The 18129-nt window shown below is 43.7% G+C and overlaps 2 protein-coding genes across 2 annotated transcripts in view; one reads left to right on the plus strand and one right to left on the minus strand.

Moving 5' to 3' along the window:
• The window catches only part of PUDP (pseudouridine 5'-phosphatase), a 495084-nt gene that overhangs the window by 345770 nt on the left and 131185 nt on the right, over window positions 1-18129 (minus strand). The window lies entirely within an intron of this gene.
• Window positions 7107-7588, plus strand: LOC309546100 (dynein light chain 1, cytoplasmic). The gene has a single exon (XM_082245619.1). It carries the CDS (start codon window positions 7156-7158, stop codon window positions 7423-7425), a length of 270 nt encoding a protein of 89 aa, XP_082101745.1. The 5' UTR covers window positions 7107-7155; the 3' UTR covers window positions 7426-7588.

Here is an 18129-nt window from a genome sequence, read left to right on the forward strand (position 1 = left end):
CTCCTCTTTTAAGGAAACAACATATCAAAGTCAATCAATCAAAATAAAACTGCTAAGGCTTATTTTCTTCCAAACGTATCCTGTGGCCGCTTTGCGGGGCTTGAAGTAAAGTCTTGTGGTCCCCTGGGCCATACATTTCTGCTAATTAGTTCTCCAGTGTGTAGCTTTCAAATGAATTGGAAATACAAACACCAAATTGGAGATTTATCATAACATTACATTAACAAGCTGTCTTGCCGCCGAAAGTATTTCCACCTGAATAACGATCATAGTGTTAAATATATTTTACATGATTAAACCTTCTGAAACAGAAGTCAGACGCATAAAAGGAACATACCTGTTTAATTTACATTTCTGCATTACGTACACTAAAAAGACATTTCATGTTTGGGGCAATGCTTTTAACCTTTACTGCTAATAAACACTATAAACTGTAAGATCACTAGGGCTCTCGGTACAAAGGTCCTTTTTCAGTTCCTGTTTTTTCCCATCGCTTGCAAACATATTCTATAAAATTTCCCAAACTTGAGAAAAATTATTCTAATTGCCAACTGAGGTCTTCAGGAAAGTCCTGCAGACTCCCATTTAAAAAAAAAAATGATTATGCTTAAAGTGGAAGCAAAGTTAAAATTTTAACCACTTAAGCCCCAGAGGTTTTGGCTGCTCAAAAACAAGGGCCTATTTTGCGATTCGGCACTGCGTGACTTTTACGGACAATAGCGCGGTCGCGCGACACTGTACCCAAATTAAATTGACGTCCTTTTTTCCCACAAACAGAGCTTTCTTTAGGTGGCATTTGTGCGATTTTTACTTTTTGCGCTATAAACAAAAAAACAATTTTGAAAAAATAACAATATTTTCACATTTTTTTACATGAAATTCCCCCCCAAAAAAATGTAAAATTCTAAATGTTTTAACATTTTAGGCCAATTTGTTTTTTGCTACATATTTTTGGTAAAAAAAAATCACAATAAGTATTTTGTTTACTAACTAAGGGAAAGATTTATGTAATTTTTAGTTTTTTTTTTTTAACTATCAATGACGGCGATCTGCGATTTTTTTCATATGATCTCTGCAGTTACACCAGGGAGAATGTAATTAATAGTGTAGTAACCGCGCTAATGAAAAAATATTAAATAGCTGCAGCTTCAAGTGTGACCACACCCTTACATAAATACAAATAATCAAGTCGCGCTCATTATTAGATAGACCAAATTAATGTCCATAAACCTGGTGAATATTTAAATTATAGGTGATAAGTAAAATCAGGGACCAATAATCAAGAAATGTAATTCATTGATCATAGACCAAATAAATGTCCATAACAGTCCAAAAATTGTGAAATTATAAGTGATGTGTAGAAACAGTTGATGTCAATCCAGACTCCCAATGGAAATATGCTTACCAAAACATAATTTATGTGAAGCAAGGAATCCAAATCAAGGATCTTGACAACTTGTCTTGTAGATATCCGTGGTTAGGCTCCCAAAAATAAATGACGTGGAATCATATCAAAGAAAAGAAAAAATGCCATAGCATAAAACCCCACAATACATGCATTGTACTGATAATACGTTGGCATTAAATAAATCACCAGTGAACTCAAACACCAGTGTGAACGGAAACAGAAAAAAGGAAAAAACAAATCCTTAATAAGTCACAAGGTGATTGAAGAATCGGGAATAGAGAAATCCGTCACCAATAATCACGGTGCTTACCAGAACTAGAGATTAGTGAGCAAAGGATCTAAAATAAGGGGGTGAACCCAGTGGAGGAGAGGCACTTATAGGTACTCCTTACCAGAAGATGAAAATGGTAGGCTTATAGAACACACTAATAGGCAGATGAGCAATCCACCACCGATAAATTTGCCCCTTACCAGACTGCAAACTTAATGCTTGTAAGATATCTTGAAGTCAGGAGGATGACTGGTACTTTACACGAGATACTCCAGGAAAGTAAGCCCCAATTTGTATCAATAACATTAAAGGGAAAAATGCGCCACAGTGTAAAAACGTAACAAATTTTATTAAATAAAGGTTACCAAACTCACATGCAGGAAGGATAAATTTGCTTGCACAAGCCGCCGGCCGGACGGCTGCACACGTCCGCACTAGCTGGACACTCCAGGAAATGATGTCAGCACGCCGTGACACCAGGGAGAATGACAGGTGGCTTTGTTTACATTAGCCGCCTGCCTTTCTCCCTCTGCAGCGGGAGATCGCGAGTGACCTGCGGACACCGGAGCCACCAGTCACTCACGCGGGGATGTCAGGGAACGAGCGAGAGGCTCATGGGCGAGCGACGTACCGGTACGTCGCTTTGCCAGAAGGGGCTGACTGCCACCATATATAGTCGTGCGGTGGTCGGCAAGTGGTTAAAATAAGCTGACAGGCAGGGTAACAGAAGAGACCCTAGAGGTCTTTTATGTCATAAATCTCCTCCCTTTCCTGTCAGCGAGTAATGTGATCTGAGCTTGCGCATGTGCAGCTCAGACCACATTTACGGCCCGCTCCGTGTGCCACTGCGATGAGTGACGTCACCATGGTTGGACCATTCAGGTGACCGAGCTTACGAGACCCAGAAGGAAGGAAGCCTGGGCAAGGAAGGACTCTCAAGATAACGGCTAAGTTCATCTTTCAAAAAAAATAATAAATGCACCTTTTTGTGCATTTATTTTTTTTTGACAGGAGCCTGCAGAGCATTGCACCACAATCAGTGGATCACGGGTGCAATGCCAGGCTCCCACACACACTGCCTAAAGCTCTCTGCCCATAGAATAGTCAATGAACTACAAGCGTGCTGATCAGTGCACTTGCAGTACATTGATGCTACAAGTCTGTCTAACACAGTGGCAGAAGGGACTTGTAGTTTATCCATTCACAGATTACTGTGAATCAATGATAGGACTGTGTTTGCCCAGATGCACCATTTTCAAAATGTGACAGTATGGGGAGAAGAACCCATGCCCTCTGTCACAGTGGGGGTCAGTGGGTGAGCAGGATTGCTAAGCTGGATAAACACTATACAATTGTCTTTAGATTTTTTTCCTTCAGCCTTACCAAAACCATATAATATGAGGTCAGACCTACATATTTTCAATTTGTATGCAATCAGGCAGGCCCTTGCACTACATAGTTGAACAAGAAGAGAAAAAACACGCGCCTCTTAGTTAAGACTGTAGTATTTAATTGACAAACAATAGTAAAAACTTACATCAAGGTAAGTAATGGTGAGTGAGGTGGGTCCTTTCAGTGTCCATGCGAAGGCTTGGGGTCACCGCTGGGGGTCTGTATTCGTCTCAGTTCTTCCTGTTCCTGTCCAGCAGAAGGTGGAGTGGTGTCACGGGCATGAAACTGAGTCCAAGACCGCACGATGGAACGCAGGGTGAGCCGCACAGGCCGTCCACAGGATCTTCCGGCGTGATGACGACGCGTTTCTGAGCATGCGCACTGCGGTGGAATACCAGCGTGCACTCCTTTTTCAAGTCAGGTGATAGGAAGGGGAAATCAGGACCAATTTATATGCACAGGACTAGTGTCCTCTAGTGGAGAAAAAAGCGAAGTGCTATCGCAGTTTGAGTAGCACTATTTTATGCAATGGCCATCCGTGCACTCCGAGACCCTCTAGAGGTCAAAAAGGGGCTGGATCATTCAGACTATACAAGTTAGACTATGCAAACAGGATACAATTAATTAAGAAACATTTATAATAAAAGTGGGAAAAACAAAGAGGGAACTGAAAGGAATGGGGTGAGGAATGACTGGCTGTAGAATAATAGGTATCAAATGAAAGGGGAGGGAGGGAGAAAAAAATAACAGGGGGGAAAAATAAAAGGAAAAAAAAAAAGGGGGGGAGAGCAAATGGGGATAAATGTTGGATCTGGGAGATAAATAAAATGAATAATTGAAAATTAGGAGTGAGGAAATTAATAGATGATGGGGAGAGGTAAAAAATCAAAATGAAATGATAGGTTTTAGTGGGCTCAAAAGAAAATGCAATGAAATTGGAAAAACAAATTTCGGATGAAAATGGAGGTAAAGGTAAAACAAATAATAAAAGCAAATATCATTCAATATGGGATTAGCATAAAAATAATAATAATAATAATGAAAAATAAAAACAACGGATGAGTGGGAATGTAACTAAGAATGATAGGGGGAAAAATATATAAAATGAAAATAAAATGAGTGAGAGACAAGGTGGAAAATGAATAAAAATAAAAAATGTATATAGAAAAAAATTAAATGAAAAAATATCTAAGGATGGAAAAATTAAATTAAAAATTGAAAAATAAAAAATAAAATGAATTATAAATAAGAAAAAAATATATAAAATAATGTACAAAAATGAGATAAGGGTGGTGTGGGAAATGCAAACTGGAAATGTGTAGGGATAGGGATACATAGTAATATGATGGGAGCAGGGGATATTTACTTGGTTATAACTAAATAGATGCAACTGGAGGGGTGTTGGAAGGGGAAGAGGGGGGGGGAAACAGAGTGGGCCAAAAACAGAAGGCTAGAGCTGTATGGGGTATCTGGGGTTGAACGTAAATTGACTGATTAGAGAATGGTGGATACCTCTAATTCTTCGTTCAATCCATTGGGGGAAAGTGTGTTGAGGGAATAAATCCAAAAGGTTTCGCGTTCACAGAGTTTGTGAAATCTTTCAGCTTCAGAGAGGTCTTGGATATTTGCTCTATAATCCATACCTCTAGGCCTGTGGTAGATTTTTCATGATGCTTAAGAAAGTGGCGGGAACACTATGTTTGTCCTTTCCTTCCTCTATTTTCCTCCTGTGTTCCCCAAATCTCTGTCGGAGAGGACAAATGGTACGCCCTACATAGAGGAGGTTACAAGGACAACTAAGGCAGTAGACTAAAAAATTGGAGAAACAATTGTAGAAATCATCGAGGTTGTAGATTTTACTGTGGGTTGAAAATTGTTTTTTACCGTGTTTTACATATACACAAGTTTTGCACAATGACTTGTTGCACCGGTACATGCCTTGTAGTGGTATAAGGCACGTCCAGGGGGTAATGTCCCTAATAGTTTTAAGCTTGCTAGGTGCGATTTTATTTTTAAGGTTAGGGGCCTTTCTATATGTGACTCGAGGTGTGCGGGGGAGGACTGATTTGAGATGAGGATCCTCCAAAAGTATAGGCCAATGTTTTCGGAGGATCGGTTACATTTTCTTGTGTTTGTAATGGAATTTAGTGGTGAAACGAACAGATTGATCAAATGTGTCTTGGGGTTTGGCAGGAGGAGGATCTGTGAGATACATATTATATGCTTGGTCTATGAGAGAAACAGGGTAACCTTTGTCCATTAGTTTGGCTTTGAGGAGATGACTCTCAGCTACATAGTCATTGTGTCTGGTACAATTGCACCTTAAACGACAAAATTGTCCCTTGGGAATGTTATTGGTCCATTTTTTTTATAGTGGCAGCTCTTATAATGTAGTAAAGAGTAAGTAAGTAAAACTGTTAAAAGCTTATCAGCAGTAATGATTTGGGTCAAGTCATAACATTTTTGTCAATACAGAAACATCGTTTTTAGTCCTAAAGGAGCTTGACATAACAGGATATGATCCATCCATAGACTGGACACAATTTTACAAGTTACTTACATACAAAGCAGAATTGTGCACTGGTTTAAAAAATGCTGAGCAATTCTGTTTGCAACAAATATAATTACATCAACATACAGTAGCCTGAATAAAACTGCACAAGCCTCTGTGGCTATTTTGTCAAGACCTATCAGTCAAGCTCTTGTGAGACTACCAAGAATTTTGCTGCATTTACAGAAACATGACTTGACTTGACTGTAACAGATCTTGGTCATTTCCGATACACTCTTCACAGCAGCTTCAGAGAACAAAAAAAAAAAACATGGATAATAGGAAACTTTTTCTAAGAAATTTTTCATTTCTTCCAACCTACGGAACCAACATGTCCTGAACTGTTAATACAAAGCTTAAAAGAAACAAAAAGATGTCATTACAGAAAAAATAAAAAGTTGACCTTTTCATTATAAAGTTGTGGCTACTGTGTAATTTTGTCTCAATTGCCATTGTTGTGCTCACACAGGGTATAGAATATTATTCCCAAAATGTTTCATTTATATATCACAGAAAAGCTACATACAGCTCAATAAGACACGAATCACACTAAAGCAAGGGTGAGAATTTATGTCCAGCAAATTTAGTAGTGGAAATCTTCAAAGGCAGCCGAAAAAGTCGATCCAACATCCAAAAAGAGACTTTTTGTCAAATAGCTTTCTATGCAAGTACAGTATAGGTATAGCTTTGATTTTTACACATCCTTGCTTTTTGTGGACTTTTTATCAAAATATTATGGACTCCTTTAAATGTCAAATAAAAAATGTATGATTAGCAACCCCTAATTTATATCTATAAGGCATGGTGTTCTATTGTGGCATTTAACTGGTTCACTCTTATCCATCTTGTATACCCTCAATATGAACTAAAAATTCGGGTCAGGCTATAAACCCCTTTTGAAGTTCTATCGGTGATGTAATATTAGCACAGAGTCCAGGTTCACACTGCTCCGACATGAAAGTCGTGCAATTTCAGATCTGACTTTGCCCTGCAACTTCAGTCCAACTTTAATCCAACGTAATGTGATTTTCTACACTCTATGCCATTGAAGTTGTATCAAAGTGGACCGGAATAGTGCAGGAACCTTTTCTAAAAGTCGGACAAACTTGTGTAGGATCAGTTAAGACAGCTCTCATAGGGAAACATTGAATTTCACATGTCATCTGCCTTGTGCTCTCACAAGTCGGATCCCATGTCGCACCAGTGTGAACTGGGCCTAAAGAAGGAGCTTGTTTCAATGGAAAATGATACAATTTGAGACAATACACTTTCTCCCTTGTCGGCAAAGAAGTACATACAGTAAAAATGTAAATTTTTCAGTTTCAAATCCCGAAGGCCTCTTTTTAAGCCTCACTGTTTCAACAAGGGCTTCTGCTAGAAATCACAGGGCTCTGTACAAGCTAGTTGACAATACCCCCACCCCAGAAAAAAAATAAAAATGTAACTATACTTTATTTTTGCTAAAAACACACTCAATTAGAGTGTGTGGGACAACGCGGTGACTGGAGAGAGAACACCGGGAACACTGCCACCATGAGTGAGAGGAAAGCCGTCATTAAGAATGCTGACATGTCGGAGGAGATGCAGCAGGATGCGGTGGAGTGTGCCACCCAGGCCCTGGAGAAGTACAACATTGAGAAGGACATCGCTGCCCACATCAAGAAGGAATTTGACAAGAAATATAACCCTACATGGCACTGCATTGTGGGCAGAAACTTTGGCAGCTACGTCACACATGAGACCAAGCATTTCATTTATTTCTACTTGGGCCAAGTTGCAATTCTGTTGTTTAAATCGGGTTAAATTCCTAAAAGAAATGGACTATGCAAATATTTTGAAAGTGTAATGACTGAAGGGAACAACTCCTTTCCACGTTACTCCTCTGTATCTTTTGTTACTGAGATTTATTTCTTATGTATGTTCACTCCTTAATGGTTATAAAGTTTGTGAGGAAAAAAAGAAACTATTTATTTTCTATGGTTTTCTAACATTAAATGTTTCTTTTTACAAAAAAAAAAAAAAAAAAAACACACTCAATTAATTTTAGAGGACAAAAACACAACTTAACTTGCAAAATACCTGCTAAATGTAAAAGGTCAAAATGTATTAAGTTAATAAATAAAGTGTGTAAGAGAGGTCTTGAGGCTTATTCACATGGGTGCTGTGGAGTTCACAGTATGAATCAGTGTTTATTTTTTAACGTGGTAGGAGCTGTATGTAGGCAGCCTATGTTACACTATGGGGATGTAATGACTGCATGAACACAGCCGCAGGTCCTAATTTGACAGGTGTGTGGCTGCAGGTGTACGGTCCTGAAAACAGAAAGCGTGCATTCAGGGCCACTCACCCACACCTGTCAATTTAGGATCTTAGGTTGTGTTTTACACAGGCATTGTATCCCCATAGAGAAACAGGTGGCTCCAGCCGTACAAAGAAACCTCTCATTAACAATGTTTATGAACCCATGTGAATGAGCCCTTGAACTATTTTTTTACTATTTTTGAAATTATATTTTACAATTGTTTTTGTCACAATGCTGGGGGGTGAAGTAGCAGGAATCTAAACAGCCCCCCCCCCCCCGATGTCTCATTTTTTAACCACTTAAGCCCCGGAGGATTTGGCTGCTAAACGACCAGGGGGTATTTTGCGATTCGGCACTGCGTGACTTTAACGGACAATTGCGCGGTCGTGCGACGCTGTACCTAAACTAATTTGGCGTCCTTTTTTTCCCACAAACAGAGCTTTCTTTTGGTGGTATTTGATCACCTGTGTGATTTTTTGATCACGCGCTATAAACAAAAAAAGAGCGTCAATTTTGCAAAAATAGCAATATTTTTCCCTTTTTTTTATATGAAATTCCCCCCCAAAAAAATGTAAAAATTTGGTAAAAAAAAAAATCGCAAAAAGCGTATTTTGATTGGTTTGCGCAAAAGTTATTGCGTTTACTGACTAAGGGAAAGATTTTTGTCATTTTTGTTGTTTTTTTTTTTAACGCATAATGGCGGCGATCTGCGATTTTTTTTGCGGTACTGCGACATTGCGGCGGACAGATCGGACCCTTGACTGACATTTTTGACACTTTTGGGGTTACCAGTGACATTTCTACAGTAATCAGTGCTATATATATATGCACTGTTACTGTAAAAATACACTGGTAGTGAAGGGGTTAACTTTATTTGAGAGGGAGGGGCTGTGTGTGTCCCTAGGGGCGTGATTCTTACTGTGATTGGCTGTGGCTTCAGCTGTATGCAGAGTGATCAACGGATCTACATAGTAGATCCATATGATCAGCTCTCATACAGAGGGGAGAATGACAGGCAGCTTGTTTACACAAGCTGCCTGACTTTCTCCCTCTCCCCCGCCGATCGCAGAGTGGCCCGATGTCCGCCGGTCACACGCACGGGGGGGTCCGTGACCACGCGGGAGCGCGCCTCCGGCGGCGCGCGCTCGCTCCCTAGACCCTCACAAGCTAGTGACGTAGCCCTACGTCACTTTGCCTGTGAGGGGCTGACCGCCGACGTAGATCGGCGTGCGGCGGTCGGCAAGTGGTTAAACAGAGAAAATAACTGGGGACACAGATCCCTAATCCTTTCTCTGTAATCTCTCATCCTTTCTCTTCAAGCTGCACTACCGGTGCTCCCTTTTCATTCACAAACTGAAGCATAGTAAATATTGTAGTATCAAACTACCAATCACTTACAGTGTTCATTCATAAAAAGAAGGGGTCAGTAAATATGCCATATTTACTGCCCCCCCTACCACCCCCCCTCCCCCTCTCCATCCTGAAATGATCCCCTGATCAGGGTTCATACACATTTTCACCAATGAAATTCCATGACTTTTCCATGACTTTTCCATGACTTCACGTAAATATTCATGACCTAATGTTTCATGAAATGTCTATGTATACGTGTTAAATAAGAAGAAAATCTATGTCACACCCAGCATATTTTTACTAATATAAATGACACTTACGTTCGCCGCATGCAAAGCTGGCCGCTATCTTGCTGTCTGGGAACATAGTCTGGAAAAGCTGACCTGTGTCTTCACAAGACTTGTATGAATAGTGTGAATTAACCACCTTTAGAGCCCACAGTACCTCTGCTGTTAGAGTTTCGTTTCTGGATACAGCGTGACTCAAAATGGTCCCTTGTTTTACAGAGGATGAGGTGGAAGCACCGCTGCCGCAGCTGTGAGCAGGTGTCACTTCAGGCGCACGGGTGAAAAAGCCAGCGATCGGATTGGAAGTGGTCGAGCACGCAGCTGCAGACTGGTGCTTTGCACCTTTAGCGTGGCTAGACAGCGCTGCCTCTCCCATGTTCAAAATGTCAAATGTTTTACGACACACTGTACATTTAGCACGTCCCGGGTCCTGATCTTTCTCCAGCCACCTCTCATACTTTTCGTCATGAAGCCATACATTTTTAAAGCTGCATTTCCCTGGCATTACTGTAACTGTGAACGGACTGGTATGGATGGCACAAAATGCAGCACAATCTTTTTAGGCCCAAGCCACAGTCATAAGGTGCAGGCGGACTGGTATGGATGGCACAGACAGTGAGATGAACAAAATGCAGCACAGTAATCTTTTTAGGCCCAAGCAACAGTCATGAGGTGCAGGCAGACTGGTATGGATGGCACAGATCTGATGGTGCACAAATGCGGCACTTACTTTTGGGAGAAAGAACAGTGGTGCTCCTGCTTGCCCAAATAAAGCTGTTCAGGTGGCAGACATGAAGGTGCAGCTGGACAAAATGCGGCGCTTACTATTCTTAGGCCAAACCTAACAGTCCCATGAGGCAGAAAAGAGTTCTCACAGAAAGGCGACTCAGGATTGGATGCCTAATTATTTATTTACATTTATTTTTAACATTCCCGTAGGACTGGTACAGTAGGTGCCCGCAGTTTGCCCTACGGTCAATCACTGGCCAGCAGCAGCCGAGGAAATGATCGTGCACCAATGACAGGCAGCGGGGAGGGCCGGGCCGCGGTTTGCCTGGATGTGACTGGCCAGCAGCAGCAAACCAATCACAGGCAGCGGAAGCGTCACTGGAGAGCGGGCCGGCCGCATGAACGTGACTGAAACGGTTACCGCCCCCTTCTGCATCATCATCATCACGTTCATGCGGCCCGCCCTCCAGTGACGCTTCCGCCGCCTGTGATTGGTTTGCTGCTGCTGGCCAGTCACATCCAGGCAAACCGCGGCCCGGCCCTCCCCGCTGCCAGCGATTGGTGCTTAGTGCATGATCTACTCCTCGGCTGCTGCGGACCCGGAAATCAATGTGCACAAACATAAAATAAAATAATACATTTGCAATAATAAAGTTTTAAGCATCCGCTCCCCCCGCCGCTCCCCCCCCCCCCGCTCCTCCCCAGATTTCCATGACTTTTCCAAAACATTTCTAAAATCGTACTTTTCCATGACCTTTCCAGGCCTGGAAAGTGTCATCTCAAAATTCCATAACTTTTCCAGGTTTTTAATGACCGTACGAACCCTGCCTGATGGCTTTACAGCAGCTGGTGGGAAGGAGAGAAGAGGAAATCAGCACAAGCGCACAGAAAATTGGATTTTTGTAAGAACTTACCGTAAAATCCTTTTCTCTTAAGCTCATTGACAGACGCAGTCCTCTTGATTAATATCAATTGGGTTATACTGCCCTCTACAGGAGTAGGACACTAGGAGAAAAAAACGTTCTGGCCACACCCTGGGGGCAGTCCCAGGGGGTACATCTTCTCTCTCCCTGCTACAGGATGTTAGTTATGTCACAAAGCAGTGTCAGAGAATTCAACCCAACCCAACTCAAAATAGAGGGGCGGGTACTGCGTCTGTCAATGAGCTTAAGAGAAAAGGATTTTACGGTAAGTTCTTACAAAAATCCAATTTTCTCTGTCGCTCATTGACAGATGCAGTCCTCTTGATTAATATCAATTGGGACGTCCCAAAGCAGTGCCACAAATGAGGGGTGGGATAACGGAAATCAAAATCCAATCCAGAAGCCCCAACCGGTGCCGACTAGAAGTCTTAAAGGCTCATCAGACAAAAGGATGAGACTCAACTGAAAACCCAACAGAAAAAAACCCTCGAGGTAGACCAACGGTCTCCTCAAATAATTAAAACAAAGGTGACCAGCGCTATGGATTAATAAGGTGAATGCAGAAACAGACGGTGTGAGCTGCCAACAACCAAACCCAACAAGTTGGGTTGGAAATAAAATAGTGCAAGTGGGGTTGTGAACGGCGCTACCGTTTTTCAAGAAATAGCAATATTATATTTGCTTAGCGTGAATGGTGATACCACTTAATGTGTGCCGTGAATAAATAGATAAATAAATTTTAAAGTGCAATCTTATAAAATGCTGTATAAAAATATTGTGTAAAAATCAATAAAAATAGATTATATAAATGCCTTGTATCTTAAATTATTGGTGATAAAGTGCATAAGTGCTAGTGCAAAGAAAGGAGAGACACAAGGCTGAAATAAATTAGTGAATTTTATTTAAAAAAAGACCAGGTGGAACATATATCTATCCTCACTATGAACCAAAGGTGATGGTGTTTAGTGAAGAGAAAAGAAGTAAAAGCTGCTGTGAGCAAACGAAAAAAATGTATACTGAAATTAATAGGTGTAAGATGAATAGGATAAATGAATTAATGTGATGAATTTGGGTTGCAACAACCTGCGTGACCGCTAGGTGTCGCACCCTGCTATATGACCTGATATCAGTTGCAGGAGGGTACCGTATATCTGGGTTCAGCTGTCCCCTCTGACTTCCTGGTGGGTCTGCGTGATTCCTCAGAAAGAAGAAAGGAGACCCCTAGGTATCATATCCAAACAACATGATAAAAAAGTGTAGAGACTCACAGGGAGATTCGAGGCTGTCCGCGATCAGTGTAGTATGGCCGGGAAGGAAACGTGGAAGCTTCCCGGCCATACTACACTGATCGCGGACAGCCTCGAATCTCCCTGTGAGTCTCTACACTTTTTTATCATGTTGTTTGGATATGATACCTAGGGGTCTCCTTTCTTCTTTCTGAGGAATCACGCAGACCCACCAGGAAGTCAGAGGGGACAGCGGAACCCAGATATACGGTACCCTCCTGCAACTGATATCAGGTCATATAGCAGGGTGCGACACCTAGCGGTCACGCAGGTTGTTGCAACCCAAATTCATCACATTAATTCATTTATCCTATTCATCTTACACCTATTAATTTCAGTATACATTTTTTTCGTTTGCTCACAGCAGCTTTTACTTCTTTTCTCTTCACTAAACACCATCACCTTTGGTTCATAGTGAGGATAGATATATGTTCCACCTGGTCTTTTTTTAAATAAAATTCACTAATTTATTTCAGCCTTGTGTCTCTCCTTTCTTTGCACTAGCACTTATGCACTTTATCACCAATAATTTAAGATACAAGGCATTTATATAATCTATTTTTATTGATTTTTACACAATATTTTTATACAGCATTTTATAAGATTGCACTTTAAAATTTATTTATCTATTTATTCACGGCACACATTAAGTGGTATCACCATTCACGCTAAGCAAATATAATATTGCTATTTCTTGAAAAACGGTAGCGCCGTTCACAACCCCACTTGCACTATTTTGGTCTCCTCAAATAGCGGCCTGCAGAAGCTTGCGGCCAAAAGAGGCATCCGCCGATGCCATCACATCAACTTTATAAAATTTTGCAAAGGTATGAACCGACGACCATGTAGCCGCCTTGCAAACCTGAAGCACTGACGCCTGATGGCGAAAGGCCCAGGAAGCACTAAGCGCCCGGGTGGAGTGCGCCTTAACAGGGAACGGAGGATCCCGACCCTTAATAGAATAAGCCTGTACCACCGTCTGTCTGATCCATCTGGAGATAGTCACGGCAGATGCAGGCAACCCCTTTTTAGGGCCATCCGTGATCACAAAAAGTGAATCCGTCTTACGAAACGAGTCCGTAGTATTCAAGTATACCCTGATCGCCCGAACCACATCCAAGAAATGCAACGCAAACTCCCGAGGATGAGTGGGCTTAGGACACAGGGAAGGCAATACAATGTCCTCATTCAAATGAAACTCTGAAACCACCTTAGGAAGGAAGGATGGATTCGGACGAAGAACCACCTTATCCCTATGAACCACCAGATATGGGGAACGACAGGACAATGCGGCCAGTTCTGACACCCTGCGTGCAGAAGTGATAGCCACCAAGAAGGCCACCTTCTGGGATAAAGTAAGCAAGGGAATCTCCCTGATATTTTCAAAGGGAGGTTTCTGAAAAACCGACGCGCACCGGCGGAGCCAGGTGCCGCACCCCCTGGATGAAATTCCGCACCAAGGACTGAGTAGCCAGAGGCTTCTGAAAGAAGATTGCTAGCGCTGAAACCTGACCTTTGATAGTGCTCAAGGCCAGTTTCTGCTCAACCCTCTGTTGCAGAAAAGCCAAGATTCGGGTCACGGAATAAGAACGTGGAGGAAACCCAAGGCATTCACACCACGCGATATAAGACTTCCATGTGCGAAGATAGACTTTTCTGGAAGTTGCTTTCCTCGCTTTAATTCGAGTAGGAATAACTGAAGCTGACAAACCCTTGTCCTTCAGCACCTGGGTCTCAACAGCCAGGCCGTTAAAGCCAGCGATCGTAAAGCAGGATGGAAGATCGGTCCCTGAGACAGCAGATCCACCCTGAGAGGAAGTCTCCAAGGAGCGTCCGCGACCAGCCTGACCAAGTCGGCGTACCAGGCTCGACGAGGCCAGTCCGGAGCTACCAGGATAACTGGAATCCCCTCCACCTCTATCCTGCAAAGAAGTTTCGGCAGCAACTTGAGAGGAGGGAAGGCATACAGTAGCTGATAATGCCCCCACGGGGCGACCAGCGAGTCTGCGGTGTCTGCTAGAGGATCGCGGGAGCGAGCTACAAACCTCCGCACCTTCCTGTTGAGCCGAGATGCCAACAGATCCACATCCGGGGTGCCCCAACGAAGGCACAGTTGGTGAAATACCTCGGGATGAAGAGACCATTCCCCTTGATCCAGAATCTGACGGCTGAGATAATCTGCCTGTCAGTTTTCCACCCCCGGAATGAATACCGCGGAGAGAGCTGGAACAAATCGTTCCGCCCAACGAAGAATGCTGGCCACTTCTATGGCCGCCAGAACACTCTTGGTGCCCCCTTGGTGATTGACGTAAGCCACGGCCGTGGCATTGTCCGACTGGATCCGAACCGGGCTGCCCCGGAGCTGCTCGGTCCAGTGAATCAGACAAAGTCTGATCGCTCTCATTCCAATACATTTATCGGTAACCTGGACTCTTCCAGGGACCAAAGCCCCTGAGCAGATAATCTGCAGAGAATTCCTCCCCATCCGGATAGACTGGCATCCGTGGTGACAATCGTCCAGTATATCGGAAGAAATGACTTCCCCTGGCTGAGCATCGGAGACCGAAGCCACCAGACCAGAGACTCCCTGGTCCGCTCGCTCAGCCGGATCCGATTGTCCAGGGAATCGGGATTCCGGTTCCATTTGAGAAGAATCTCCTTTTGAAGGATTCGGGTATGGGACTGGGCAAACGGTACTGCCTCGAAGGAGGCCACCATCAGTCCCAGGGCCCTCATGCAAGTCCGAAGGGAAGGCCAGTTGGCGGACTGCAACAACTGAATCGTTGACTGAATCTTCTGGAGTTTCTCCGCAGGAAGAAACACTTTTGCCAGGGATGTGTCTAAAATTAGGCCCAGATATTCCAGCCTCCTGGTGGGAACCAGAGATGACTTCTGCAGGTTCACCAGCCACCCGAACTCTTGCAAAGAGATCATAGTGATCTCCAAATTTAGCAACAGAGCCTGTGGAGACTCCGCACGGAGAAGAAGATCGTCTAGGTAACCTAGAATCGATATGCCGCGCTGTCGCAACAGCGCCAAAACTGGGGCTAACACCTTTGTGAAGACCCGGGGAGCAGAGGCGAGACCAAAGGGTAATGCCGCAAACTGATAATGGTTCTCTCCCACGGAAAAACGAAGGAAACGCTGATGTCCTGCATAAATGGGAATGTGAAGATAGGCATCCTTGATGTCTATGGACGCCAGAAAATCCCCCTGATGCAGGGAGGCCACTACTGTGCGAATGGACTCCATCTTGAATTTTTGTACCCGAACAAAATGATTGAGTGCTCTTAAGTCCAGAATTGGACGCACCTTGCCCTCTTTTCTGGGTATTGTGAATAGGTTCGAATAGAACCCCTGAAAACGTTCTGTCCAAGGAACGTGGACCACCACTCCTTGTTGCATCAAATCCGTTACTGCCCCCCGCAAAGCTTTTAAGCGATCCGGGGATAGTCGAATATTGGAAGGGAAGAATCGCACCGGTGGAAGTGATCGAAACTCGATCTTGTATCCCGACCGTATGACTTCGCGAACCCATTTGTCCGGGATTCTGGAAAGCCATGGATCCGGAAACTGGTGAAGACGTCCCCCCACCCCAGATATGGGTGGGGGCGCACCTTCAGGCTTTAGTGGTTTTATCTTCAGCTCTGGAAGAGCCGGACTTTTGTTTCCCCGACCAGCGCCCCTTGAAACCCCCTGGAGGGGCTTTGGAGGGCTTTGCCTTATCGCCCGCCCCAGCGGGGCGAAAAAACTTTTTATGAGCGGAAAAGGAAGGCCCCCGTCTGTGACGAGGTCCTTTACCCTTAGTAGTCCGATTATCCCACGGAGGGGGCCCGGGTCCACCCGACAGAGGGAGGGGGGGAACATTCTACTCACCATACCGGAACAGGCGGGCACCAACTCCTGACAGAACCCCTCTCCACCGCGGTGGGGGGCTGTCGGCTAACACGGACGCCACTACTCCAATTTCAGATTGGTCGTAGGCGACCTAGCGAGATGTTTAACTCGCGGGCCCAGTCCCCGTCCAGTAGGACTATGTCGCGGCCGACCCAGCGCGGAGCTAGGGTCTGCACGCGTTTGCAAGCTGGCTGGGGTGACCACTGGATCTCAGCATCCAGCCCGTCGCCCAGACCCAGCATAATTGCTTGAATGTGTCGCGGCGGAGCTGGAGCCTGCACGCGCTTGTAGGCCGGCTGGGGTGACCACTGGACCTCAACATCCAGCCCGTCGCCCAGCTCCAGCATAATTACTTGAAGATCTCACAGGAACAACTGGAGAAAAAAGCTAACTAAAAAGGATTTATCTAAAAAATCTTGCCAGGACCAAAGATCCCAGCAAGGAACTTAGGTCCTTACTCCTGACTAGACAGAAAAAAACTAACATCCTGTAGCAGGGAGAGAGAAGATGTACCCCCTGGGACTGCCCGGGTGTGGCCAGAACGTTTTTTTCTGCCTAGTGTCCTACTCCTGTAGAGGGCAGTATAACCCAATTGATATTAATAAAGAGGACTGCGTCTGTCAATGAGCGACAGAGAAAAGGGGATTTGGATAGGTGGATCAGTGTGTAGTTGGGGGGGGGGGGGGCATTTACTGGAACTAATCCCATGTGGCTGCAGCAGCTGAAAGCTGGGCTGGAGGGAGAGGAGGAGAAACTGACTTCCAGGTGCTAAAGGAGAGCCACAGGGGATTCGTTTCAGTAAATGCCCTTCACCACATCAATCAGACCCTCTTGTCCACATCCCCTTTCTGCTGCTCATCAGCTGCTTTGGCCCTCCTGTTGAGCTCATGGGGCCCAGGCCGGGTACAGGAAGGCCCCTTATGGTACTTCTGGTTCAACAACCAACCAGATTGCAGCAGTCTCTATTTAATGTTCATCATAGCAAAGATGGCTTCTGCACCACAGCATACTGTACATATTGTACAAAGGCTCATACATGTGTTCTACAGTAATTTACTATGTGCAGAGAAGCAGTTCTCCCATTTTGTGACTAAAGTAGTATATTGGCTATTTACCTCACATCACATACCAGTTTACCAGTTTTACAAAGAACAGTCTGTTTAGTTTCATGCCACCTACCTAAACGTATCAATTAATTTACTATTGCAGTGGAAAATGTGAAGTTCTAGGGACTCTAACTGTATTTTTTTGGCATTGTTTTTACTAAAGGTGTGGCTAGCTGACGCTGTCCATATGCCTAATGTTTGTAAAATAGCCAGAAATTGAGAGATCAGTGATTTCTATGATCACATCATCTGTTCTTTTACAGCAATCTGCTTCTGAAAGGCAGCATGATGCATTTTATTGATGAGCAAAACACAGAGCTGTTTTTTTTCAGCCAACAGTTTTATTGTGCTCAGGTTTTATCTGTTTTGTTATTTTCTATTGTTGGCAGTCCTCCGGTGTTTTATACAGTGGAGGCAGAAAGCATGGTAATCCTGTTGTTAAAAGCTTTGATGCTTACGTATCGGTAAATCCTCAGAGATCAGCTAGTGCTACTATATGTATAGATATCTATGAACACATATTATTCTATCTAAAACTACCAGCCAATGCTCAAAAATACTGTAACATAGTAAAAACACCAGAGGTTTTTTTTTTTCTATCAAGCAGACACAGTAAAAGGCAAA

Source organism: Pelophylax lessonae (assembly GCF_965119305.1).
Source record: "Pelophylax lessonae genome assembly, chromosome: 2".
NCBI lineage: Eukaryota > Metazoa > Chordata > Amphibia > Anura > Ranidae > Pelophylax > Pelophylax lessonae.